The 26030-nt window shown below is 38.2% G+C and overlaps 4 protein-coding genes across 13 annotated transcripts; 2 read left to right on the plus strand and 2 right to left on the minus strand.

Annotated features, from left to right (window-relative positions):
• Positions 1-641: 641 nt before the first annotated feature.
• Positions 642-7659, plus strand: LOC122076203 (deSI-like protein At4g17486). 2 transcript variants are annotated; one of them, XM_042641525.1, is made up of 5 exons: positions 642-1088; positions 3618-3879; positions 6211-6278; positions 6885-7204; positions 7367-7659. In XM_042641525.1, exons 1-4 carry the CDS (start codon positions 954-956, stop codon positions 7155-7157), a joined length of 738 nt encoding a protein of 245 aa, XP_042497459.1. In that variant the 5' UTR covers positions 642-953; the 3' UTR covers positions 7158-7204; positions 7367-7659. The 2 variants fall into 2 exon arrangements, with proteins under 2 accessions (XP_042497459.1, XP_042497458.1); XM_042641524.1 differs by lacking the exon at positions 7367-7659 and having other exon boundaries at positions 6885-7330.
• An 890-nt stretch (positions 7660-8549) lies between these two features.
• On the minus strand, positions 8550-11008 carry LOC122075311. Its single transcript, XM_042640297.1, has 2 exons — positions 10730-11008; positions 8550-9888 (listed from the first exon to the last, which is right to left on the minus strand). Exon 2 carries the CDS (start codon positions 9470-9472, stop codon positions 8813-8815), a length of 660 nt encoding a protein of 219 aa, XP_042496231.1. The 5' UTR covers positions 9473-9888; positions 10730-11008; the 3' UTR covers positions 8550-8812.
• Positions 11009-12032: 1024 nt separating this feature from the next.
• On the plus strand, positions 12033-13785 carry LOC122075310. Its single transcript, XM_042640296.1, has 6 exons — positions 12033-12500; positions 12641-12755; positions 12975-13056; positions 13146-13197; positions 13289-13343; positions 13427-13785. Exons 1-6 carry the CDS (start codon positions 12135-12137, stop codon positions 13603-13605), a joined length of 849 nt encoding a protein of 282 aa, XP_042496230.1. The 5' UTR covers positions 12033-12134; the 3' UTR covers positions 13606-13785.
• A 170-nt stretch (positions 13786-13955) lies between these two features.
• On the minus strand, positions 13956-21295 carry LOC122075309 (UDP-N-acetylmuramate--L-alanine ligase-like). 9 transcript variants are annotated; one of them, XR_006139216.1, is made up of 15 exons: positions 20918-21295; positions 20568-20773; positions 20351-20421; positions 19678-19766; positions 19320-19370; positions 18407-18502; positions 18235-18311; positions 17540-17726; positions 16746-16820; positions 15483-15733; positions 15288-15357; positions 15110-15205; positions 14825-14921; positions 14664-14742; positions 14498-14560 (listed from the first exon to the last, which is right to left on the minus strand). XR_006139216.1 is itself a non-coding variant. In XM_042640290.1 (14 exons), exons 1-14 carry the CDS (start codon positions 21233-21235, stop codon positions 14481-14483), a joined length of 1719 nt encoding a protein of 572 aa, XP_042496224.1. In that variant the 5' UTR covers positions 21236-21295; the 3' UTR covers positions 13956-14480. The 9 variants fall into 9 exon arrangements, 7 of the variants coding, with proteins under 7 accessions (XP_042496224.1, XP_042496225.1, XP_042496228.1 ...); XM_042640290.1 differs by lacking the exon at positions 14825-14921 and having other exon boundaries at positions 13956-14560; positions 20595-20773; XM_042640291.1 differs by lacking the exon at positions 14825-14921 and having other exon boundaries at positions 13956-14560; positions 14644-14742.
• Positions 21296-26030: the final 4735 nt, after the last annotated feature.

Consider the following 26030-nt stretch of genomic DNA (forward strand, 5'->3'; position numbering starts at 1 on the left):
CTGTCAACAAATCAAAACCCCACTGTTATCTTATTGACGTTACCGTGATGTTCGTGAGAGATAGATAGATAAGCTGTTAAAGTATCTTTATTAATTGCTCTGAACAACAATGATGATGGCCAATGGTGTGATGGGCATTATCGTCATCTAAAAATAAACTTTTAACATTCCCTTTTTAATGATGATACATGCGTAATCCGATATCCTGACGGTTTGTTACTAAGGATGCGTTTTGATAATATTTTAAAAAAACGTTTTTAAAGTTTTTTCATTCTATGAAGATTAAAAAATAGAATAAAACATTTGATATATTTATAGTATGTTTCATTTAAAAAAAAAACGATAGAAACGAAAATTGAAACAAAAATTGAGGTAAGAACAAAAGGTAATCCTGTAGTTCTAGTTTCGTTAAACAAAAAAATTGACATTTTAACACGAAACGTCATTACCAAACGCAGTCTAAACGAGATGATGCCATTTTCATAATTTACGACGAAGCTAAGGGCATTTTCTGTAACTTGCAAGACCCGATTAGCATGCCCGTATATCACTATCCGGCCGAAGTCGGTCCGTAACCGGAATTCTGGGAGTGTTTGAAAATAAATTGAAAACTCAAAATCAATTTATCCATTGTCGAATTGAGAATGTGACGACTTATTGAGAATTCGTACCCAAAAAAAAAAATAGCAGAGAGAGAGAAAAGGAAGGTGATGGTGGTGGTTGTGGTGGTGGAGAAGTAGTGGTGGCTTTGCCTTTTCCTTTTTTCTGTTAATTGTTAATTACCTTAACATCGATGTCGAAGGTGGTGTCGGTTTTTGTTGGAGTTTGAAGTGATTCATTCATATCCATATAATGCAAAAGATGCTATGTAACAAGTAACACAAGGACACTTTGAAGCTTTTAGGGTTTCAAAATTAAATCTTAGCACAGATAGAGAAGGAGTGGCTCTGAAGATGACGGATGTGATCCTTCACGTTTACGATGTAACCAACAGTGGTTCTGAAAAGACGAACAACACCATAATGCAGATTAACAAGATCTTCAAGGACGGTATGGGTTTGGGAGGTATCTTCCATAGCGCAGTTCAGGTCAGTTCTTTTTTTGTTCTTATTATTATTTCAAGAATGTGTGCTCGTTTGGATCCAAATCTGGACCTTTTTATGGGGAACTTGTTCGGGTCTAGTGTTTTTCATAAGTTTTCTTACAATTGTGCATTGTTGTTTATTGTCAACAGATTCTTTCATTCTATGCTTAGTTGTTTTTGAACAGTTATCTTTTTTCTGTTTTCGTTCCTGACCTCCTTGTGAAGATTTCTTTATGATTATAAGATTATGGAAGGATTTGTAGATTCCGGAAGTGGTCGTTTTATGAAAAACCATTGAAGAATCTTAGAATTTCAAGTTGAACATGCGCAAGCCCAACTTCCCTGTTAGGGATCGGTAATTTCCTGGAGAATGTTGTTTCAATTTTATAGTGAAGTTTCTAATGTTTAGGACTCAAATGTTCTCGGAAGGAAGTTTGCCTTCTTTCATTTTTCGTCTTCCTTAGAAATTCCTTTGAATCTTCCATTCTTTGCAAACTTTTAAGAAGGGGGATTGAAACTTCTTTTTCTCCCAATTTCATCTTCTTCCTCGTGGTGGTCAGCTAAGGCAGACTAGACAGATCTTTGTATGTTGTATAGGGCTGTATAGAGTCTAAAATTTTGGGTTGCAGAAGCAGGATCAAGGGAAAGAGGGTAAACTATGCGGGCCTTGTTTTGGGATAAGGATTTTCTCATTTGAGCAAAAAAAAAAAAAAAAAAAAAAAATGAGAAACAGAGGGGGGAAGTTGGAAAGAAAGAACAATAATCAAAGTTGCTTATTAGATTAATTTTCAGATGCACTCTAGGCATCTCAGCACACTTACACTTCAGTATGTTTAATCAAGTCTCAAACCAACAGCAACTCAGAAATATTATTCATTAAGGAATGCAAAAAATAAAGCTTAAGTAAACTTAGTATAGACATCTCATGAGAAGGGTTGAGGTACCTCAACTTGAACTCCAAAATGGATTTATGCTATCACAGACTGAGACTAGTATCTTGCTAGTGTGTTGACCATATATGTCCCAAATCTAATAGGTTTTGGAGATCTTTCGTTTCTTTTACTGAAAGACCTCTCACATCATACCAAAGCTAGATAAAATCGATAGGTTTTGATTCCCCCAAAATAAAGCCTTAAAGTATAGTAATGTGAATTCGCAAAGTGAGATGTGGAAATAAACTTCAGAGAGATTTTTGTGGCCTATGATCCCATGAGATCCCATCTCTGGGATACACTTGTGTGGTCCTCAAATTGAACCCAGCCCCCACTTTGCAATTGTGGCTTGATCGTACTCTAGTTTTGGGCATGCATCAGTTGGCTTCATTGATTTCATTTTGTTTCCTGATATTCTTTTTGGCACTTTATACGAGCATTTCTTTGGAGTTTGGAGTTCCTAAGTAGCAGTGATGTGTACGGACAGTATTTTGAGTAGAGAATATTGTAATTGTACTCATGATGTGCCCGTTATTCTTGGTAGTTCTCTTGGCCTGAGATATGTGTTCTGCCTCTTGGCTTTCTCCATTTGGGCTGAAACTTGACATGAGATAAGAGGTCCTTGGGTCACCCGTTCCACAAAATTTCAGCCCTACCTAACATGTCATGTGGCAGTATGATTCAGTAGCACTTGACTGGTTGGACCGGCATGACCGGCTTTGGAAACGAAACCTGGATGGAACTAGTCCAACAAGGATTTTTGGCCCCCAAACCTGGATGGAACTAGTCCAACCCGGTTTTTTGGTCTAATAAGGGTTGGAAGTAGTTTGGGTTATTCTTATGTCTTTTATTTGCTTGGGGTGGGATACGTGGGAGCATGCTCGTTATTTTGAACTCTATTTAAGTATTAGAGTAGGATTGATATAGATATAGTTTGATTACAATTTTCAGTTAAACATTTTAATTAGGACTCTTTTGAATTCTGTCTATTTATACAGTGTAATCCAACGATGGAAATTCAGATTTGAAATAGAAAAGTATTGGTTGCTCAATCTGAGTGTGATGATTATGTGATCCCCCCCCGACGAGAGGGAGATTCTGTACCCCCCCCCTCACTTGCAACTCTGAGACTCTCAGATTTCTTCCCTTCTCTAACTGGCCCTCCATGGTTATTTTTTCAGTCTCAAGATACCCTCTGGACTGCGCAGACCATAGAAACCGTACCCAAAAGTCTAATGAATTCTTTTTACCCTTTCATGATTAAAAAAAAAAAAGAAGCAGATAGATTTTCCATCTTTGCCATATTATACTTGGTTCATCTTGCCCCAGTTACAGCCTTCTGCCTTGTTCATTGTCAGCTTACCTAACTCTTATCATTTTGATGTTGATCCCATTTTAAAATTTCAGATCTACGAATATGCATTTACATAGGAATTCTTCTTGCTCATTTTCTCTTATTTATTTCCTTTGTTGTTTCTGAATAAAACATCATTTCCTTATCATTAATGCCATATTCCTTGAAAATTAAATTTGATATTTCTCTGCATGGATGCATGATATTTTGTAAAGGCTCTCTTTTAAATAATAAACTCCATATGCAGGTTTACGGAAATGAGGAATGGTCATTTGGGTTTTGTGACCACGGCACAGGAGTTTTTAGTTGTCCTCATAGTAAAAATCCAATGTATACATATCGTGAATGCATTGTCCTTGGTAAGACAAACTTCCCCATCTTCAAGGTAAACCAAATTCTGCGGGAACTTAGCAGAGAGTGGCCTGGAAACTCATATGATCTATTATCGAAAAACTGCAATCACTTTTGTGATGAGTTTTGTGAAAGGATTGGTGTGCCAAAACTTCCAGGTAAATATGTATATTCTTTTAAAATTATCCATGGGTCTTGCTTGGGAAAATATTAACCACATATCCAATTCAGTTTATATTTATATATTCAGTTCTTGCCATTTATGTTTTGCTAGTAACTGTCGTAAGTGACCCAGTGAACATCTGTCTGATTCACATCCATAACTTAAGAAAAAATGGTGCATTTTATCCTAAGCAGATGTCATAATAGAAAGAAAAGATTGGGAACCGATTACTATAAATTGAAGCTTATAAGCCATGTTATGGCACTTTAATAGTGAATGATTGCACAGACTAAAAGATGGAAGTGGCGATGGCACTAAACTTTATCCTGGAACTGGGAGACTAACTGATGTTGTTATCTTTTCATATTGGTGATGGATGGAAAAGGTTACAGACAAGGGGAAATTTTTTTCCCATGATCCTTATAACACACAAAGTAGATTATGGGTTGCCTGAGGTTATTTGAGAGCTTTGAAATATAAGGGATCTTGAGTGGATATGCTGACTTTGTTAAGGACATTTATAATCGAGTGTTAGAAAAATTGGGACAAATACGACAGTAGCAGAATAGGCTTACATCAAGGATTTCATTGAGACAGTTTATCTCTAATTGTTTATTAATGAGTAGATTGGGCATGTCAAGGAGAGGACCTGTGATCCCATGCTATGGTATATTCAGATGAAATGTTTTTGTTGACTAGGATGGGTTGAATGGTTATTGCTAAGTTAAGAAATTTTTGCCAAGGCACTGTAAAGCGACAAGACAGGCCTTGATGCCAGGGCAAATAGTTGCTTTACGTATCTAGGTGCCTAGGCCCAGAACATGAAGGAAACATACCGGGAATAAGGAAACATGCCTGGAACATATAAATTCTACTTGAAATATGGTGCTTTCCTTGGGTGCCACGACAACTGTGGTTAAACTTTTAAGGGATGCTCTAGAATCAAAAGTTTTAATTAATTACACATGCACTCACATAAAAAAAGAGTAACCCAGTGCATAGGGCTCCCGCTTCTGCAGGGTCTGGGAGGGGCAAGTGTATGCAGCCTTACCCCCTGCTTCGCATAAGAGGCTGTTTCCAAGTCTTGAACCTGCAACCAACGTGTTGCAATACTACAACTTAACCGTTGTGCCACATGCTCGCCCCCTCACATATAGACCCAAAAAAAAAAAAACACAGATTATTTAGTGCTACATTACTAGAAGTGTGTGTACTGCTGACATATAGACAAACAAATACACACTTAAGGCTCCATTTGGTTGCAATGGGAGTTTAAAGGGAAGGGAATTGAAATTTTCATACTTTAAAAAGAAATTTTTATAATCATTACCCCATATGATTGTATAAACTAAATTTTTTTTAACCGTATTTAGTGATGATATATTTTGCATATTATAGCAAAGGGTTTTGGATGCAAAATAAAGTGAAATTTTGTAACCAAATATGGAATGATTTGAAGTTAATGTTAAAGTCACATGGGTAATGATTTCATATGTCTTTTTTAAGTATTCAAATTTCACTTCCCTTTCCTTTAATTCCCCTTACAACCAAACATAGCCTAAAGGTTTAAAAAACAAACAAACAAAGCTAGAGTACAAGAAAAAATAGCACATCAATATTTCTGGTGCTTAGTGTATGTTCACCATCTTTGTAAGTCCTCATGCTTTATGAGTAAAACCTAGACACAGGAATGCTTCGGCAGATGCTTGCATTGGAACCTCTACAGAGATCTTGTGTCAAAAAAGAACGAATTCCTCTGAGACTTGTGACATAGCTATATGAATTTTAACTATTTGGTGGTAAATTATGACCACAAGAGTATCCCTTTCATATTATCATAGATGACTGCCATTGATTTCCTAATCTGAAAGGGATATTCTTCTTATAGCCGACCCCATTAAGTTGGGATAAGGCTGAGTTTGTTGTTGTTTGTATAGGGATATTCTTCTTATGACTTAACTAATTTATTCAACTGCAATTCCCTGGAGCCTATCTATCTTTTGGTTTTCCAATTATTTTTCATATCTAGCTTTTGATCTGGACATACCAAAATGAAAGAACAATAATAGTTAAAAAGGGGGGGGGAGGTTGAAAGTGAGAGATCTTTGGTGATACTTCTTTTTCTGCACGACTTAAAGGTTACTTTCAAATCAAGTGGTGTTTACTGCTGTCACTTTAAAAGAGTGTCATTTCTGCAACATGCTTTTTCATGACAAATCTTTAAATTTTGACTTATCCCCAGTGACACGTGGCACTTTCAGATTGTTTAAATCTCTTGTACTCCATGAATAGAGCAAGATCTTTATTGTAGCTTTTGTCTCTACAGCTTGGGTTAACCGGTTTGCAAATGCGGGTGATGCTGCTATGGAAGTAGCTGGAAACACTGCATTACGAGTGAGATGCTTACCTTCCTTATTGGTTGATATAGTTCTCTGTACATGTCACATTCTGTTTGAGCTCTTTCTGTTCCTTGGATTTTTTTTCTGGACCTCAAAATCTGTTTGTTCCGTCTGCTATAGGATGCTTGCACTTATGGGTTTCACGCTTGTGGAAGCTGCATGATGAAACTATAATATGTTGCCCTTATGCATGTTAGGCCTGTATCCTTTGCGGTGTTGTACTTCCACATATAGCTGCGTTATTTTGTGTTATTTTTATCTTATTACAACTTCTGAATTAGAAATTCTTTTAATGATGAGAGATGACATGGAATGAAACGGTCGAGTTCAAATATTTATCTTCACAGCAACAATGGAACTGATTTGAGATGTTCATAGATAATTAACATGATCGATTACCATTTGAGGGCATTGTTGATTGATTCAAGTTTGAATGAATGCCCTGTAAACTTGAATATTGAGTAGGCTGAATGCAAGTGATGACATGTCAACTCCTTAATGTTGTCATGTAAATCATTTTTCCATGTTCCGGCTTGTGTCTTGAGTTCTATCTAGTGCATGGCTGATGAACTTTCTCTGCTTGTATTCTGTGTGGTCACAGTTCAGACAAGCAAAGACAGAGATTGTATCTGCTAGCAAAGTGGCATACCGATTCCTTGCTGGTGTTGGCTCCAACATGTCTTTCACTCCGGAGTCCCCAAGCAATTCCAACGGAGGCAGCCCCAGATTCCAAGCCAGTTGGTTCAGAAACCTTGTTTCTTCTGTGGGCCACAAGCCTTTGGATTCTGAACTCGAAAACCAGGCTGAAGACACCCTCCAACGGCAGCAACAACCGACTGAACAACTGCATCAAAATTCAAGGGGTGTCGTCTAAGAAGATTGTGTGGCATCATTTGCTGCAATGTACTATGATGACCATAGGTAGTGATACAAATTCAATTCTGGATACTGTAAAATTTGATTTCTTTCCAACTGAAATCATGTCTGTTGGAACTGAAACATTCAGAAAATTAGATACATTAAGGTGGTCATCCATCCATACTACTATGTTACATTCTGATGCTTTTGGTTCGACTCAAATAGGATTGGTGATTGGACTGTAAGCGATGCAAAGTGGCCCTAGAGAGCAGAGAAATGGTGGACTGGAATACATTCACTGCTTTCCTAAATCTGCCGTTGCTATGGTAGAGGCCTCCTACAGTGGAGACTTCTGCCCCAAATGCTGCAGGAGCAACATTGACCTTGTGACTCATTCTGGCTCTATGGTGTTGAAGGTGGAGAAATTGAATCCCCTTATGTCTTGCAACTTGCAAGTGTTAGGATCTGAACAATATGTATGTGAGCAAGTTGACTTGGTTATGAGAGACTTTTATAGCCATGGTTGTTCGTCAAGGGGACTGATGAACTTGAATTGGCTTTCCAGAATGGGATAGGGTTGTTGGGAGGCATGCCAGCAAATTTCCGTGTCTATCGATATATATATATATATATATATAAATAAGGTTAATTTGATTAAAATTCTGGGGAATGTTCATTCCTTGCCCTACAACCTTAGGATTAGTTCCCTGTATATTCGTGGCTGTGGCTGTCAGTTGTGGGGATTGAATCTGGCAGCTTCCGACCTAAATCGACCAGAATGCAGAATTGACGGGAATCAGCTGGATTGGTCATGGACGGTTATACCGATTCGATTCAGACTTTTGAAACTAGAACTCGGACATTTGCTGTGCCTCGAGACCCTGATCTCATGTGGGTCTATATTTTGTTCCGTTTACAGCGACAAACCGCACTTGTTTTATTTGTAAAACCAGACCATGAAATAGGTAAATAAAAGAAGTAAAAACAGAAAGATACAAGATGGTTGCATAGGTTATCCAGATTCCAGATCATACATGGTAGTTATACGTGTAAGGGTAAATAATTGAACTTGAGACTGAACTTTGATGATGTTGCTTTTTAGCCCATGTATAAAGTTCATACGCAATTAACGTTAAAATTGAAAAACATTTATATGATAAGTGAAAACCCACGTACTCAAATGGCGCAATTTAACATGAGTATGCTTGACCCAAGAGAGTGAATGGTGAATTTAAATCTCACCGATTCATATATAAACCATCATAATCAGTTCTTAATTGGTTCACATCAATCCAATTCAAAAAAATACAAAAAACCCTTATGTTAAGGACCATAACCAACCAAATAAGCAGCAGTCCACTTTAATTGTCCATCTGTTCCGGTCCGATTAGTCAATTCCAGTCCAAGATTGACACATGGAAAAGTGCTACTTATCATCCATTACAGCACTGAAAAACTAAAATATATGGCAATACACAAAGTTCTCGGACTCATTCTACAAAAACACAAGATGGAAGTGTTTGAAGCAACAATTTGAGATGACTCAAAAATCAAACACTACAATGATGTTCAATACTGAGGACGCCTGACAAACAAGAATTTATTCCCCATATTATATACAATTCATTATTGAAAACCAAGATCAAACCTCTTTCCAGAGATAGGACCTAATTACTGATACTCCTTAAACTTACTTTCTAGCATTCCATTTATGACAATTGCATCTGAGCATGCATCTTCAGCAATTTGAAGCGATGAAACTGCTTGTGCTGCGATAACCCCAGCTGACACTTCAGTTGTTCCTTCCCAAATCTCACCAAAATATGGTGCATGAAGATCTCTACTGAAAACTCTGGGTGACAATGACCAACCCCCAATCCCCCACTCACTCCACCTGCACCCAGGCCCATATGCATCAGGCACCCACCCTAATCCTCCAAGACAATGCTTTGAAATGCCCTGATGAGGAAGGCATGTCTTCCGTCCTCCCATGAAGAGCCCAATATTGGATGCACGATCCCAACGATTGAACCGTTCCTCCTTTTTCAGCCTGATTTTACATGAATCTTCCGAGTCTTCGCCTCCAAGGACATGCAGGGCAACTGCCTCAGCTATTGCAGCTCCCTCTTCATCAAGGCGCTGCTGTTCTTCTATCTTTTTCTGTTTTTTCTTCTCTAGCTCCGACCGGATGGCAGCAGAAGTAGCCAGCGCTTTCTCTAAGCGCCTCCTTTTCTTCTCAGCTTGCTTTTGACGATCCAGTTCATCTTTTCCCTGCTTCTTTTTTTCCTTCCTAACAGTAGGTGGAGCTTTGGCAAATGCCATATCCCCCATGAACACTACAAATCTCTCTAACCAATTAATCCTGTCTCCTCTACTTCTCTTCTAAAGAACTCAGCTAGAAGTGTACATTTCCTTGTAACAATTTTTCACAGACAAAAAACTACTTATATGCAAGTATCAAGGTAAGGAGAATACCATGTAAGATCAACAAGCCCACACCTACACCCACTCAGGTCTAAATGAATATCTCATCTTACGAACGATGCACTCCCAGACAGAAACTACAGGAGACAGAAGAAGAGTGAAACGGTAAGCATTCACAGACATGTCCCATGGTACCATTCTCCCCAATTTCCCACAGCCTTTGCATTTACCCATCTTGGAACTGAGAGAGGACAATCAAGACAATTGAAAATGAAGAATTTATTATCACGACTCCGATCAAGCAGCTCACATGGCCTCCCTTACTGTGATGGAAATTAAGAAACACATTTGTTAACGCCTACAAAAATGAAACTAGAACAATTACAAAAGAAGAGCACAGGCAGAAATACATTGTGCATGTGTGCAATAGCAAACCCTATCCTTAGCCCTAGCCCACTTCAAAGCCTCAACAGCAATTGGCAAGGTAAAACAGACAGCCGAAGCTCATAAGATACCAGATCAGGAATAAAACGAAACATCTGCACAACAGGAAATCTGATAATTTGCAAAGAGGAGCAGCCAGGTTACCGTTATTTGATAGCTCAATCAAAACCCACAAGTGGGAAAAATCAGAACCAGAAACTGTAGAAAGAGCACTAGATTCTACAAACAACGAATAGAAAGAGGGAATTCAATCAACCTAACTTAATTCACAAAGTCAATAGGGACGGAGAAACAAATCTGCCTGTAAGTAATGAGTTCTCCCGTTAGCGATCCGTACAATAGTTAACATCTCACACAACCAAATTCTCAACATCTCGGTGAACCTCTGAATTCTGAAGAAGGATCAACAAATGGCTTAAAATATGCGAAACCCTAATCCGACCAACATTTGAACCGCAAATCTTCTTCTACATATTTAATTTCGAACAAAGTGCCATCAAGGAATATATAATTGGAATTCGATTCGATCCACTAACGAGTAACAAAGATGATACAGAAACATGACGAACGGACTCAACAACAACGATGAAACTATCCTAATTAACAGATCGAATTACAAGAGAACAACTACCCAAAAGAATCAAAATCAGAAATATAACAGGAATTAATCAATTCATTGACAAAATTACAAAAACAAATCATCGGAGACAGGAAGCTCACCTGGTAGCAGTGATGGAAAGTGCAAGTATTTCCAACTTTCTCGACCTTAATGTTCAACTGATAGATGTAGAGAAAGAAAGAAATTTTAGGGTTTGTTACGTGACGTGCTAGGATCTGCTACTGAACTACCCTGACTCGCACTCACAGAGATTAGATGAAGATGGAGAAGGAGAGACAGAGATCACTGGATAGACGACCAGAGAGAGAGAAAGAAAGAGTACGCTTGCGAAGGAAGAAAAAGATATAAAGAAAGCTAACCACTCCAACAATGTGAGAGCCGGAGAGGTAAGTGCTGACAACGTAGTGAAAAACGGAAAGAAGGGTATTTATGTCATTTCGTAGATGTAGACTGTAGTGTACATCTAAGAGTAGGACATTTTATTTCCCCGACGTGTCAGGGTCATTTGCTTCAAGTTGCGGGTCTTGCTCATGCCCGGACTATGGAATGTGGACACCTGGACCCTCATGTCAAAAGCATTGGCCATCACCAGGGCCCCACTTCCTAGTACTGGTCTCTACCGTATAAGATCTCAACCATCCGATCTTTTCCTTTGGAGATCGAAAACGCGTCTCTAGAATCCGGATCCATACCTTAATCAACAAGGAAGGAACTACCAGAAAGTGGCACTTTGAGTTGGTAGTTGGTAACTACTCACACAGTCACACCCAACAACCGGTAGTTCCGGTACACGGTTCGGATTCCACCACAATCGGGTAACCAACTTGCTCAATGGGATTTATGGGTTTGGGCCCGAATTCTAAACTGGGCTTAAACAAGGTAAGGCAAAGTAAGGATCACCATCAAATTAAGTTGTTAACAGCAATAGAGACTAGGTGCTTTCTAAAGAGAATTCCACTGGAGACACTATATGCTAAGATTGAATGACTTGGTAAGCTTATCATACAACCACAACATAGTAGAGTAGTGCCAGTACCACTAACATGTTCAAGGCACTAAACCTATATGACCATGGAGACCTCTGTTTCAAAAGGCCATGATATTTGAGTTTACTTGGGCTGTGTTTGGTATGCCTCTCTGAATAGATTCTTGGTCTAAAACACATTGTGAAACCCGATTCTTCTCTATTTTGTGCTTTAGAATGCTTTCTAGAACCAAAATATATTCCAAGAATGCTTACCAAACGCAACCTTGGACTAGCAACACTTGCCTATGAATCCAAGGTTACAAATGCTGGTTGTCATTACCAAGTATTGAAGTCAGTCATCAGATACTTGGAGTGTTCATTGATCTCTTACAATGGCAAGCAAACCTTCTTTCCCCCTTTATTCTTTGCCCCATATCTTCATTCAAGTTGCCCAGTTATCAGTTTTCCTCCTAAGAACCATAAGTTATTTGTGTGAATGTAAGCAGCAGTGCACTAGGCAGTCATAGACTGGTAGCACAATGGCTACAGTACATGTGTTGTGCCCAGCCCCAAGGCTGGGCGCTTGCCTGGTTGCTGGTTCACAGCTTCCCCTGGGCTCTTTGGCCATCAACAGAGCATCTTCATTTGCATGCAGAGAGCCAAGGAGAGGCTGCCAGCACATTTGCCGAAGGAAGGCAATGTACAGACCGATCCTCAGCAGGCGGCATTCAATTTCATCGGACGGCAACTCTGAACATCAGCTTACCCCACTTACACCTCTGGAGACCATCGGACAGTTCTATAGTTGCATCAACAGTAAGGACTTGAAGGAGCTTAGCGAACTCATCTCAAATGATTGTTTTCTTGAAGACTATTCTTTCATCAAAGCATTCGAAGGAAAAGAGGTAGAGGTTCCATCCTTTTCTCATACCTCTTTCTCAATCCAACCAGGACAAGCTCCATTAATACTTAGTAGCACATACGGATTATAGACCTTCCATATTAACAACAAAATCTAATAGACCGAGTGCTTGAACATCTGCAGGAAGTAATGTGTTTCTTTGAACAGCTCATGGAAAGCACAGGTTCAAACGTAAAATTCAGCATCGAAAGAATTTGTGAAGGAGATAAACTAACAGTTTGGACAACATGGCACTTAGGTATCACTCTCAGTACTGCTTTACATTTTCTCCTCCCTCCACCATCAACTTGAATCAAAGACTCTGATCCAAGAAAACCAAAAGTACACCTGAGGGTGTCCCTCGACAGGGGCTTCTTACCTTTACTCGTCTTGTTTCCAGCACAGCATCTTCTTTATATGTCTCTTTCAATTATAAATGGCTTCATAATAACAATCTTTGTTTCTGATGCTGATGCAGAGTGGAAAGAGAAACAAATACCTTTCACTAGAGGATGCAGCTTCTATGAATGCACAGAAAATGAACAAAGGCTCATGATTAAGTAGTAACCAACCTCACTCCCCACAAATTCTACACTTTCACCTATCAAAGTTATCTATGAGACTGAAACTGACAGCCATGACTCTGCAGAAAAGCTCGAGTCATGATCGAGTCACCAATCAAGCCAGGAGCACTGGTGCTGGTAACATCAAACGCTTACTCCTCTACCCCCCCCCCCTCCAATTCACTACTCTGCATTGCTTCTGATGTGTGTTTCGAAACTGAGATCACAGACTCTATTGAAGATGGTCACACGCATATTTGACGAATTCCCAACGACAACAGAGAGTAAGTTGACTAGAACTGAAATTTCAAGGGTTAGTTTATCATACAAAAAGTTCTGAAACATTAGTGAAAATTTGTTGCTGCAGAATTCCTACTGAGGCCCCATGACACACTAAGTCTGCTACTGAAGATTTACAATATATTCCTCAAGGCTTTCATCCATCCACTTTTTGTTTTCTACATCAACCTCTGGAAACTTGTCTGTCAGTCACTAGGTTACATATTCAACATCTTGATCATTGTGTTAAAGATTTTCTTCAAATAGAGACACAAGTAAGCGACTTCATACCATGTCCTACTCGAAGGATTCTAGAGGCGAGTCAAATAATTGCGGCTTGAACCCATTACAAGCAACGAGAATGGGATCAAACTATTGGATGTCCAGGGAATGATTTGCCACGTCTCAAGTTTCAGACCAATATTTAATATACAATTTCATATAAAGGCATGCCGTCCCCATGTATATTCATGCATCCCTGCAATAGTCCATAGCACCCTCTTCGGTTGACCATATTTTTTCATACCTAAAAATGTAGATGGAGAAATATGCAGCAGCACAAAATAATCAGTAGAAATTAGCCCCCCACCCCCCACCACACGCATACGCGCTAAAAATAGCAAGCAAGTCTTAAATTGCAGTCATGAGTAACCAAATCGAATATTTCCACACAATGTGGGAAAAAAGGATCTATCTGCCAACTCGTCTATAAGTGAAATGCAAAAGTGACAAATTACTGGCTGCTTGCACTCCCATGATCCAAATTGAGCCCTACAAGCATAATGAGTGAGATGTGTACCCCACTGTCATTGTAGGTGCCTTAAGCTCTAAGCAGTCATGCCATCAACCTTAACCGCATTTGGGTACCCTGGTTCATGCAACAGCTGAGAATGCTGCCCATGGAAGAGAAATATCGAGAATGTTCGGTTGCATGAACGTTGCAGGGTTTTTCACTGCTGCAATTCTTGCCCTGGACATGTGACATTCATGCTTTTCTCCAGTATGCGTGTTTACAGAGATAATAGTCCTTTTGAAACACAGATTCAACCACCACAGCTGACAGCCATGGGAACCTGCTTCCCCATATCATCCTGCTCCCTCGCACCAGAATTCCCAGTAGTGGTTCACTCTGCAGCTAGAAATCAAGAATTTGGCTGAGATGTATCCACTGATTTCTCTTGCAATACCTGGAGTATCCTTGGGCCTATGGTTGTAACATCACCTGATCACACAAACATCAAACAAGTCTTAACAGTTCCAGTTCCCTCTTGTTTGATGATAGATAAAAGCATCTGATTACACAACCATCAGTGAAGCTTGAAAACCTGCACCGAGAGTTAACACGACAACTTCTCGATTGGGATTGATGAATATCTCAAGCGCCAGCTTTTCTACTACATCCTCCTAGCAAGTGCATAGACCATCATATCATTAATTTGTTAGCATAAGAAGGCAGTACAAGGTTAAACAAGTTGCATGAGCATACTAGTAGGTAGCTTCCCAGTGCAAGTTTCTTCATGTATGCACAAATATTGTTACTTTTCCATTGAGTAATTCTTCCATTCAACTGGGTGTCTTGGTAGCTGCTTATGGACAAATCAATGAATCTTTTGGAGAACTGTTTTTGGTAAAATCTCAATGGGAGCTAAAACCTCAATGACATTTGGATAACCTCTGTGGAAGTTTATGCATTTAGTTGAAAAGTTTAGCTTCTCTTAAGTTTTTGATATTACTATTCATGGAAGATTTAGGAACAGCAGTTCTGCCATACCAGAGAAGGGATGTACTTGGCTGATGGTTTGATAATAGAACTAGCTAGATCTGCTCCAGTAACATTCCAAGTGTTTATTTCTCTAGCAGCATATATCTGAGATCATAAAACAAATTAATTGGTAACAGACCTAACACCTGTAGCTGCTAGAAATAAGATGAAAAGAATGAGTTGATGCCTCTGTAATCACTACTCGATCTGCATCACTGAATGCAGATGCAAAATCCTTCATGAATGCTGCTAGACGGCTGCAAAAGTTACCAAAATCATAATCGAGTCAGATCATAAATGGAGCTGCCTAAGGTATCTAGTAACTGGAGGGCCTAAACTATAATTATGCATATAATTTTCCCAGTATAATCCAGGCTAAAACCTGAAAGTATGTGGCTGAAATATCACCCATAAAGCCATAGACGGGAACTTTTGACGGGCCGCTTGAAGAACTGCATGAACTTCAGTAGGATGGTGTGCATAGTCATCATAAATTTGGCACCCATTTATCTTACCAATAATCTGAAATCGTCTTGAAACACCCATGAAGTTGTTCAAGTGCAACCCCAGACAGTTTAGTGCATCTTCAGTAAGCTTTTGATCGCTAACCAGTGCTTTTATTGTAGCTATAACCTGCAGTCAGAGCAATGGATATAGGTAATAAGACTGATCTTATGAAGTGGGATCATAGGAAATTAGAGGGATGAACCCTGAGGGCCTGACCCAATGCAATGAATTCTGAGGGGACTATATACTTTATACGCATCTATCACCAGCAATAATGAGCATGAATCTAGAGACTCCAAATATGTTCAGAAAATATGACATGGTGAATAGAAAGGTGGAAGAATATATGCAGAATTCAAGATTGACTAAGGCTCTATCTAATTAAAGGGAAATGAAATTAATTCAAAAAAGAAAAAGGAATTCTGTAATCATGATTGTGTAACTAACTTAGAATCTTACCAAATTTGGTAATTAAACTTTTCATTTAAATTCATTACCCTATCATATTTTCCTAATCAACTCAAAGGAATTAGGTCAAAAACTTAAATAAAAATCAAGGAATAATGTTCTCTGTGGGGGAGCGCAGCCTCCGGCAGAGTCTGCTCTCTCCTCCCCCATGTGAAATGACCTATATGGACAGAGGAGAGAGACAGAGTGTGGGGTGCTGGTGGAGGCTGGGCTCCAGCCACAGAGAAACTCCATCAAAAATTAATCACTAAATTTAAGTTTATGAGTTTAGTAACACTATCATTGTTGGTAATGATTATAAATATTTCCACTTTATTTTGATTTTCAGTTTACTTCCAATCAGACAGAGCCTAAGGGAACATGCAACAGGAATTCTGTCCACCAGATGTAATATATAACCTGGAGAACCCACCCAGGACAAGAGCACGTATTTCTGTATCTTTGATCAAAGGATAAGTACGTCAGTTTTGGACATCAAATTTTCAGCTATAACAGTCATGAAAATAAGAGCAGAAAAAAATGATTGGTAGGACATGTGAATGATACAAATTAGTTAAGAAAAAGATGAGCCAACATTTGTTCCATGTGATGTAAAATATAATCCAGGAAAACCTGAATATTCTTTTCCCAAGGATAGAAGTCATGAAACTCAAGGAAATCCTTTACTCACGGCTAATGAATTGAGTACGTTATGAACTCCAGGTAGTTGTAGGCTGATGTCTCCCACTGGACACCCCCTATGATACTGCAAGCAATCAATAATAGTTTACATTAGGCAATTCTGGATGAATACTTTACAGATTTATAATCCAAAAGTTAGATTCACCCAAAAAAAAAAAAACCTGAACCAACTGTAGAACCAAGTACAACATAACAATTTACTAACAAGGACAACAATAACCATCATTGTCTTCCAGATCATATCTCTGTTCAAACCCATCAATGTTCTACAATGCTTGAAGTAGTACCAAGGTGGTGAACCAAAAAAAAAAATAGTGGTGATATGATCACGCAACTAAATCCTTCATGGTAGTCCAGAAGCATTAGAGAAAAAGAAAATGCCTACGTATAAATTAAAATATTATCGAAAAAAGAAAGAAAGGTCCTAATATTATGAAAAATTTCTCAAGTCTATTTGAGGTACAATTTCAGTCAGCTATCTTATCAAATAGAACAACTAACCACCCATGACTGATACCAGATTGAGGGATCAATAGATAAGTACAAACGAAAGATGAGCTGAAGTCCCGGAAGAAGTCCAGGATTATCTCAACATACATAAAAAATCTTGGAAAGGAACAGTAAGGTGCAAATGCATTAAGCCACCAGCTAATTGTTAAATTGGAAATGCTAATGAGAATAAACTCCTGTTTGAGATAGAAAAATATTTGAAATTTGCAATATTATTTAATTTGTATTAATGGTCAAGATCTACAGAAATAATTAAACATTTAAGGAACTTACAAGTACATAATCACTACCCCCTTGTGAATTTGGACAAATTGAGGATGCATGCCATTCATTGAAATCTGAAATTCCATAAGTAGATAGTCTGTAGCCAACATGAGTTAGCTGTGAGCTTTGCATCCACAGAGCCTGGTCTGATAAAAATCCTTGCCTTGTGTTACGCAACAAGGAATATGCACATTCACTGTGTTGTCCCTTGCAAAATGAATTATCACATTAGAAGCTAAAGTAGATAGATCTAGTTTTCTCAACTTCTTCAGTTTGATCTGATTTCATAACTCTATCACAAACAGAAGAGGCTGTTCATACTTCATACCATATTGACAGCCGAGGCTATGGTCCTTTCAACATGAATTCCATAATCCAGAAACCTTGACTATATATAAGTGAGATACAGAAGCAAGAGTTTCTCAAATGATTAATCACTAAAGCATTAAACATGTTCTATTGATCAGTATGGCTTTGTATAGAGCTGGTTGGAGAAAAAGGACTCATGTAACGAACCGCATTTAGTTGGGATAAGGCTTGAGTTGAGTTGTATTAAACCTGCTCTATTCAGTGACTATTTACTAACATAAATGAAGGTTACATGTTACTTCTGATAATGCTCAGCTATAGCCTAGGAAAGTTAATTTTGTATGTCAAGGCATGTATATGTTTTCTACTTGATGAGTGATTGAAGAACATCATACCTATCCCCACATAAAATGAGATGCCCACCCAGCCTGATCTTCTTCAAAAACCTCCTGAATGTATTTACCACTGCTTCCTATTGACAGCAAATGCAATAATCCAAATTAAGGATTAACAACACAGCAATGCAATCTTATAGTACAGGTGAAAAGAGTGCAATGTTTATCAAACCTCATCTTGAAAGATGTCAACATGCTCCCATTCCACATTTGTTATCACCGCAATGTAAGGAGATAATCCCAGAAAACATCCATCATATTCATCAGCCTATTGTATGTACCAAATAGTGTGTACAGATTCCATCAGTATATATATAAATTTGCAAAGGATATTAACATTTAGCAAGGACCAAATAAGGATCATTTAGAAGATCTCATGCCAACCAGCATCTTATTATCTGAGCAAGGCACAAAAACAAAAAAAAAAAAAAACTACTTCATGGTCAAAATACATCTAGCATTTTGGTGCAGGTAAATAAAAAAAAAGAAAAAAAAAGAGTGGAATGTGTCCCATAGAAAATAAATACTCTCAGTGATAAGAAAACAAGAATTGGGATTTTCAGATCTTTAACTTGACAGGTAATAGTCAAATCTATTTTATGTACTGCATTTCCAGGTTTATATTGGGAATTTTATGACATGAAAAATGTTGGAACAGATTCAGAATATGACGTTCAAACTAAAACAAATTGCTAAAAGTCTTAATAAAAATCAAGATCTTTCCTTACAGTTATGTAAACATAATGGTATGATATCAAAATTCAGTATGTCAGTTTGTAACCCCAAGGGGGTAGCCGAGTTGGCAAGGTACCTTCACCTCAAGAAACGTGTGGTTCTGAGTTCAACTCCACTTACCTCCTTGGGACCACTCATACGGGGGTGTTTAGTGCTCTTCACCGCTTTCAGTGAAAGTTGAATGGTTCTCATTCAACCCTGGTATGACCCGGTCCATGCGGCTGTGGGGTCAGTATGGACCCGCAGGACTAGTCAGGCCGAAGGCCTGAATACCCGTCGTTAGCAAAAAAAAATCAAAATTCACTTTGTCTTACAGATTCAGGTCTGCCCTCAGAAAGGAAAATACACACCTCCAAGACAAAATTCTGCCCACAGCCTGCAATCATATTTCCTCCTTGAAACTGAACGGCCAAGGGGTGTGGGGAGGATGAAAAGATCAGCATATCATTTCCACATTAGAGAGAGAGAGAGAGAGAGAGAGATTCATATGAGTAGTTATTATATTACTACTCTACATAAAAGAGGAGAGGTTGTTAACAGCGAGAATACAATTCACTGACATAAAGGAACAATTCGTCAAAGGTCAGTTAGATTGACAATAAATTCATCATTTGGGCGGAAAATAAAAAGAAAGAAAGAAAGAAAGAAATGCACCTAATTAATGGAAATTAACATTTCTTCTACTCACCACAGCAGATAGAGGAATACCTGAGGAACATCTGCTCCAACTATAGCAGTTAGATCCTCTCCCATTGCACTCAAAACATATGCCAGCATACTAGCAGTTGTACTCTTGCCTGCGATCATTAACCATTACAAATATCTCAGAGCAGAATAACTCTAATATGAAATAAGAGTGCACTGCTTCATGATCAACAGGAATTGGTTTAAAGCACAAAAGAATCACAGGTAGATTTTTTCTGTTTCTTGCACCTTAAAAAAATATAATGTTTTAAAAGGAAACCAAAATAACCGTTATTACAAACTCAGCAGAATTCAAGAAAATTTCATTACAACTGGGATGAATCCTGTTCAAACCATTGCACTCTATCCAGAGCCAAATTTCCATAAGTGATAGGTTCTTCTGACATCCTCTTTGACCTTAATTTAGTGCATTCAATTTGCAAGACATAAACATTATCATTACATATGCACCAAATAGGCTCTTCTATGATTAGGGGTGGTAATCACACACATGCTTCTTCTTTTTTCCTTTTCATGGGTTTATGAACTATTTAGAGAACAAGAAAACAAGTAGCTGCATAACATGTTGATGGTATGTAAATTCAATACATATACTTTCCATCCCAACTACATCGTAGAAACAGAAAGATATTAAAAGGAAGAGAGTTGAATTTAAGCAGGAGTGGAATGTGATTACCATGGGTACCACTAACAGCAATAAGATCATGATGTTCCGTCACCTTTCCTAACCAATAATCTCTCTTGTACCTGAATAGAGCAGATACATACACTAGAGTCATCAAAATTTTTATTCCAGCTAATATGAATATGGCTTACCCAATGTATAATGGGAAAGAGAAGATTTAATAGAAACAAAAAGCTCATAAGTAAACAAAATCTAAACAGATACTGACACGGGTACTCCAACAGATTTAGCATACAAAATCTCCACATTGTCTGGTGGAATGGCGCTGGAGACAACGATCGCATTCGGCAGGCCTGTTCCATCTTTCCTATGGATATTGGATTCCGAGTGACCTAAATACAAGCGAGCGCCAGCTTCTTGCAATCCGTCCGTGAAGCTGCTCCATAAAATATCAGAGCCACTGACCTCCATGCCCTGGAGATAAACTCACAACCATCAACATTTTATAGTTCAGGGAAACTCCACCATTATGAAACTGCGATTCGCTCCTTTAACACCGTTGTCTGAAGCATATAAATCAAAAAGTGAAGTAGAAGGTTAGGGCTCCGAGTGACCTACTTGTTTGAGCGCAAGCATAGCGAGAGCGGATAAACCACAGCCTCCGATGCCGACGAAGTGAACCCAACCCTTGCCGTTCTGATTCTTGGGGTTGGAGTCGTTGGACATAGGTTGAGTCCTATTCGGTGAATGATTAGCAGAGACTGAGACTCTGTTCTCTCCCTGCGTCGTAGCGTATGAGTTGAAACGCTCGGTTCCGCCTCTGCGACGGAAATTTAGCAGATAGTAGAGGTTTAGAGCGCCGGAAGGAAGTTTCTGAGTAGATTTCACCGGAACGTGCACGAAATTATTCGATGCAGATAGCGCGGGAATTTCCATTGCAGCTGCTAGCTCTAAGCTGGATTTATTTCCTCTACCAAATAGATATTATCTGTGCACGAACATCCTGTGTGGGGAAGGCATCGAGCGGCAGTGAAATTCAACAGCTGAGATGCAGTGAGGCCCCCAACCGTTGGATATTCACTGTCACTCATTGCTTTGTGCAGAAGATTTGAGTCTATTATCTATTTGACTCATAATAGTATGAAACTGATTTGTAACGGCGCATCAGATTTACAGCCGATATTTATTATAATTAATCATAATTTTTCAAATATATATATTTTTTCATGGATCCTCACACTTGTCTTTGTTTGGAACCTCTATATAATGGATCCATTAAGTTGAGATAAAATTTTGGATGTTATTGTTGTTTGTTATTGCTCTTTGCTCTAGCTGACAAAGCAAGTTAAATGCCGAAGACTTTTTTTTTTTTTGCTAGATTAATAATGTATAGGAGGGGACTATCAAATTACCAAATGAAACTTGATTGTTGCCCGCCTTGCTTGCAACTAAAGAAATAGAATCTACGAGGGTATTATAAACTTAAGAGAGAAGATCAATTATTTCATTTCTTTGACTATGAGCAAGGGTTGCACCTACTTGATTGTAAATTCAAATAGCAGCTAATTTTTTTCCCCAAGTTACTCGTATAGTCCTTTGTTTAACCATTAGTTAAGTGAGATTGTGACATTGAGGGCCCGTTTGATAACGTTTCTGCCGTTTTTGTTTCAAGAAACGGCAGAAACATAAATTTCCGTTTCTAGAAACAGAAACGGAATTGAAGGTATTTGATAAGTCATGTTTTTAGAAGTCGATGGTAACCAGTGAAAGAATTACCACAAGTCGTTTCCAGAAACGGTGAAACAAGTTCACGCCTGGGTCGTTTCTTGAACCATAAATAAGTAAAAATTTATATTTCTATTTCTAAAAATAAGTGAAACGAAACAGTTTTATCAAACGTTTTTTGTTCCATTTCTGCTGTTTCTGGAAACATAAATGGTAGAAACGCGTTTCTTGAAACGTTATCAAACGGGCCTTGAGTTTCCCTATCATGTTGCGTAGCATTCGCTAGTGCCTCCAGTATAATTGTATTTTTCTCCTTTCTATCCCAGGAAGAGGTAGACATGTTATTTTATAAATTCATACGATATGATTAGATAGAGAGAACATGACCTAGAGTCTAGATTAGTCTTCTTTCAAATTTCGGAGTGTAATTCAATTAAGGAAAAAAATCCCCATAAGGCTACATTTTACACCCAGACACAAGACTGCATAAAATGACCATCTTGCTCCAACCTGCCCCCTAATATGAAAAATATATGATCTTGTTGATGCCCTTCACGCTCTTATTGGCCTCATGCTTGTGTAAGGGCCACACAGCCTAATAGTGATCTCCTATACTTCAATCAAATACCCTATTTTGAATTGACACACATCTTGTGTATTTCCATGCATATACAACAGTGTGCTAGAGTGCTAAACATTATCTTGCACTCTCACAACTCTTAGTGAGAACAAACAGTTTAAAGGGCAAAAAAAAAAAAAAGAAGGAGAAAGAACTTGCTAGTTTGGTATTACAGAAGCTCAAACATAGGTGGACGCAAAAAGACCACGCTACCCCCATACCCCCTCTTATTGGCCCTTCACACTGGTGTTGAGCACATGGACCAATGAGAGAATGCATGGAGGTATCAACTATGAGGTTAGTGTGGTATTTTCACGTAGCCTCCTGTTTGGATGTAAGGGCACACAACCAAGTAGCATTTTCTTTTTCCTGATGCTCTTCATTTAATGGGCTAGCACAGAAAAATGGGCCATGGGCCATTAAGTGTCAATAAGATGGGCTGCTTCCTGTTGCAAGTTAGCCGTCACGCTATCCTCGATCCCATTGTCCTGAATCCATGATCAGATGACAAACCCTGCATATGAATTCTGCAATATCAATTAGGGTATATGTTAGGCTTTTGAGCCCCTTGAAATGGATATTGGGCTGGTAAGCTCTCCGGCCCCTCTAGAGCTTTCGTTGGGCGCCTACCTGGGTGCAGCTTCAGCCCATACTATTGATTGAGGCAATCTCCTAACCCACTTACTAATGCTTCCTATTTTGGAATAATTATCCCTTCATTCGTTTCGTAGAAAAATCTCTTTCCTCACTAGGTATATGACCATGTGATTGTACAATGTTGAAAAGAATCCAAAAGTTAAATGTCCTTAGATATGGAGATTCCTTCTTCATCACGTCCACGTGTGTAGAGAAACTTGTCATTTAAATATTTTCATACGAATAAATATGACTATTCTAACCATAGCATAGAGAGATCATGCTCTTGATTAAGATTCTAATTCAATTAATACCCTACCACCTAAAAATAAATGTAGAAGAAAAAACATTTGATCTCCATCAAAATGTGCATTGAATCCTAAATGAAATAAATGGATGCATGTAAAGAGCATGCACTTCTAGTGCTAAAATGGTACTGACACACAACCCCATTATACTCCAAACACCATTTATTTATTTATTTTGGACACACAACCCCATGATACTTCAACTACCATTTATTTATTTATTTTGGACAAAGTACTTCAAGTACCATTGATGTACAATCTCCCATAAAATTGGATTTCATACCCCTATTTTCCTATGCGATAAACTTTGATGGATTAAAATTTGACATGTGAGTCAGGACCTAGGAGTTTATATATTCATAAAATTGTGCAATGGTATGATTGGCATTTAAAAAGGGTCATAGGATGTAAGAACCAAAATCCCAAAGCAACTAGTATTTAAAGACTTCCTGTCATAAATTTTTAGTTTTCCCATTAAGCCATAATTTGTAGGTCATGAATCATGAATCTATATCGGGTTAGGTTTTAAAAAACGTAATCAGGGATAGAACCGACCACAATTGGCTGGAAATGGAACAGAATTAGTGTGACTTGGCTAGATCAATCACGTTGACTCTTTTGGAATCGGTTGATTCAATCTCATGATATCAAGTAGAAGAATAATCAAAATTATGAACTTCATCAACTTATATCATCATTTGAATGATTTTTATAATTTGTATACTATATTCTTTCTTGTCACACAAAATTGTGACGAGCTTCTAGCTCACTGACAAGAAGTTAGATAGTTGGGCTCTAAACTAAGTCAAGGGGTTTGACCCTCCTATCTTCCACCTTGTTGAAATATGGTAGTAATAAGTTAATAGTTAGTAAGTAATAAGTGGGCCTAGTGGCCCTTTATGGGTCCCATATGTGGCTCTTTAGTGGATCCCCTATCCGTCTTGCACCTAAAAGGAAAAAAAAAGAAAAATCCAACTAAGTGGGTCAACCACATTATTTATTTTAAAGAGGCATTAGTATCATAGTGCATTAAAATAATACTTTTATACATCAATATCCTCTCACCCAAAAGAGGATTATATATATATATATATGAGAAAAGCTTCTCCCCAAATACTCAGGTTCATACTGCCCATAAATCCAAACCTAAACTAATAAGTCATTGGCTAATTACATACATTGATGTACATTGACTTAGAATTTAGAATTAGGGACTGAAGTTGACGATTCGAATTTGGATAGGTGTGTCTGGTAGGAAGGTTCAGACCATTTAGACAAAAAGATTGTCAAATGGTTAGGATCGACTCCAAAGTCCAAACTCACCCCTCCAACATCTTGTATGGGCAAAAGAATAAATGCAGGACCAATGACCTCCTTTTTCTGGTGGAATTTTTGCTTTATTTGTTTTTGGTGGGTTTGTGTTGTTGTCAAAATGTAAGAGAAACTTAGGTAATTAAGCTCATGCGGTAATGGATAGTAGTAGTTGGATTCTAAACGGAGTGTTGACACCTCGATATATATCACAACATTGCATGTGAAATTGCTTCATTTTGCCTTCTACAGTGCTTTGCACAGAATTTTATTTTGCCAATAAACAATGTCTACCAATCAACTTTTAAAAACCTAGAATTTGGGCTTTAAGCAGGTTTTAATGAACGATATCGATGTTGATATAGATAATGATTATTTTAGGTTTAAAGTGTTCAAAATTTTAAGAAACAAGAAGTATGCATCAATTATGTATCGAAGCAAATTGACTGGTCTAATACTGTTACGGAAAACCATGTTTAAATTCAAATTGAAATCAATCAAGAATGGATAAAAAATCCTCTGGAATCCAACAAAATATGCCATAATCCTAATTTTTATCTGAAGATCGACTAAGCTGAATCATTTAGAATTGGGATCAACCTCAGCTGATTCTGATCCTTCCAGATGATTTGAAACCTTACCACTAATTTAAAAGGGGATTGTAGTGATAATATCATATTTAGAAAAAAAAAAAAAAAAAAAAAAAATTTCGTGTTACAGATATGATAAAGCATGGTTTTCTCATTGCCTCTCTATTCGCCACGTCATAGGTTACGTCCGTTACCCAAAAAAAAAAAGGGTGACGGCAGGTGATCTGAAAGTGGTGTTGAAATTTTATCCAAAACGAAGCAACTGGATTGGACCGACTGGCCAAGCGTATCTTCCCCCCTAATCTCCAATTTAGCATTAGAACAGCACTTGGGGGCTACTTTAATTACGCTGGAAAGGTCTCCTAATTAATTAAGGCGGTTATTATTGGTGGATGATATGACGTGTCTCATCCAAAAAGGTACCCCAGCTTCCTCGAGGAAAGGGCGGGCCCATTTGTATTAGCCATCCCGTGATTTAGTGGGAGATATATATGAAGCAGCAAAAGGATAGAGAGTGGGACCCTTACAGAAAAATATACGTG

The sequence above is a fragment of the Macadamia integrifolia genome, chromosome 4 (genome assembly GCF_013358625.1).
Source record: "Macadamia integrifolia cultivar HAES 741 chromosome 4, SCU_Mint_v3, whole genome shotgun sequence".
Taxonomy (NCBI): Eukaryota; Viridiplantae; Streptophyta; class Magnoliopsida; order Proteales; family Proteaceae; genus Macadamia; species Macadamia integrifolia.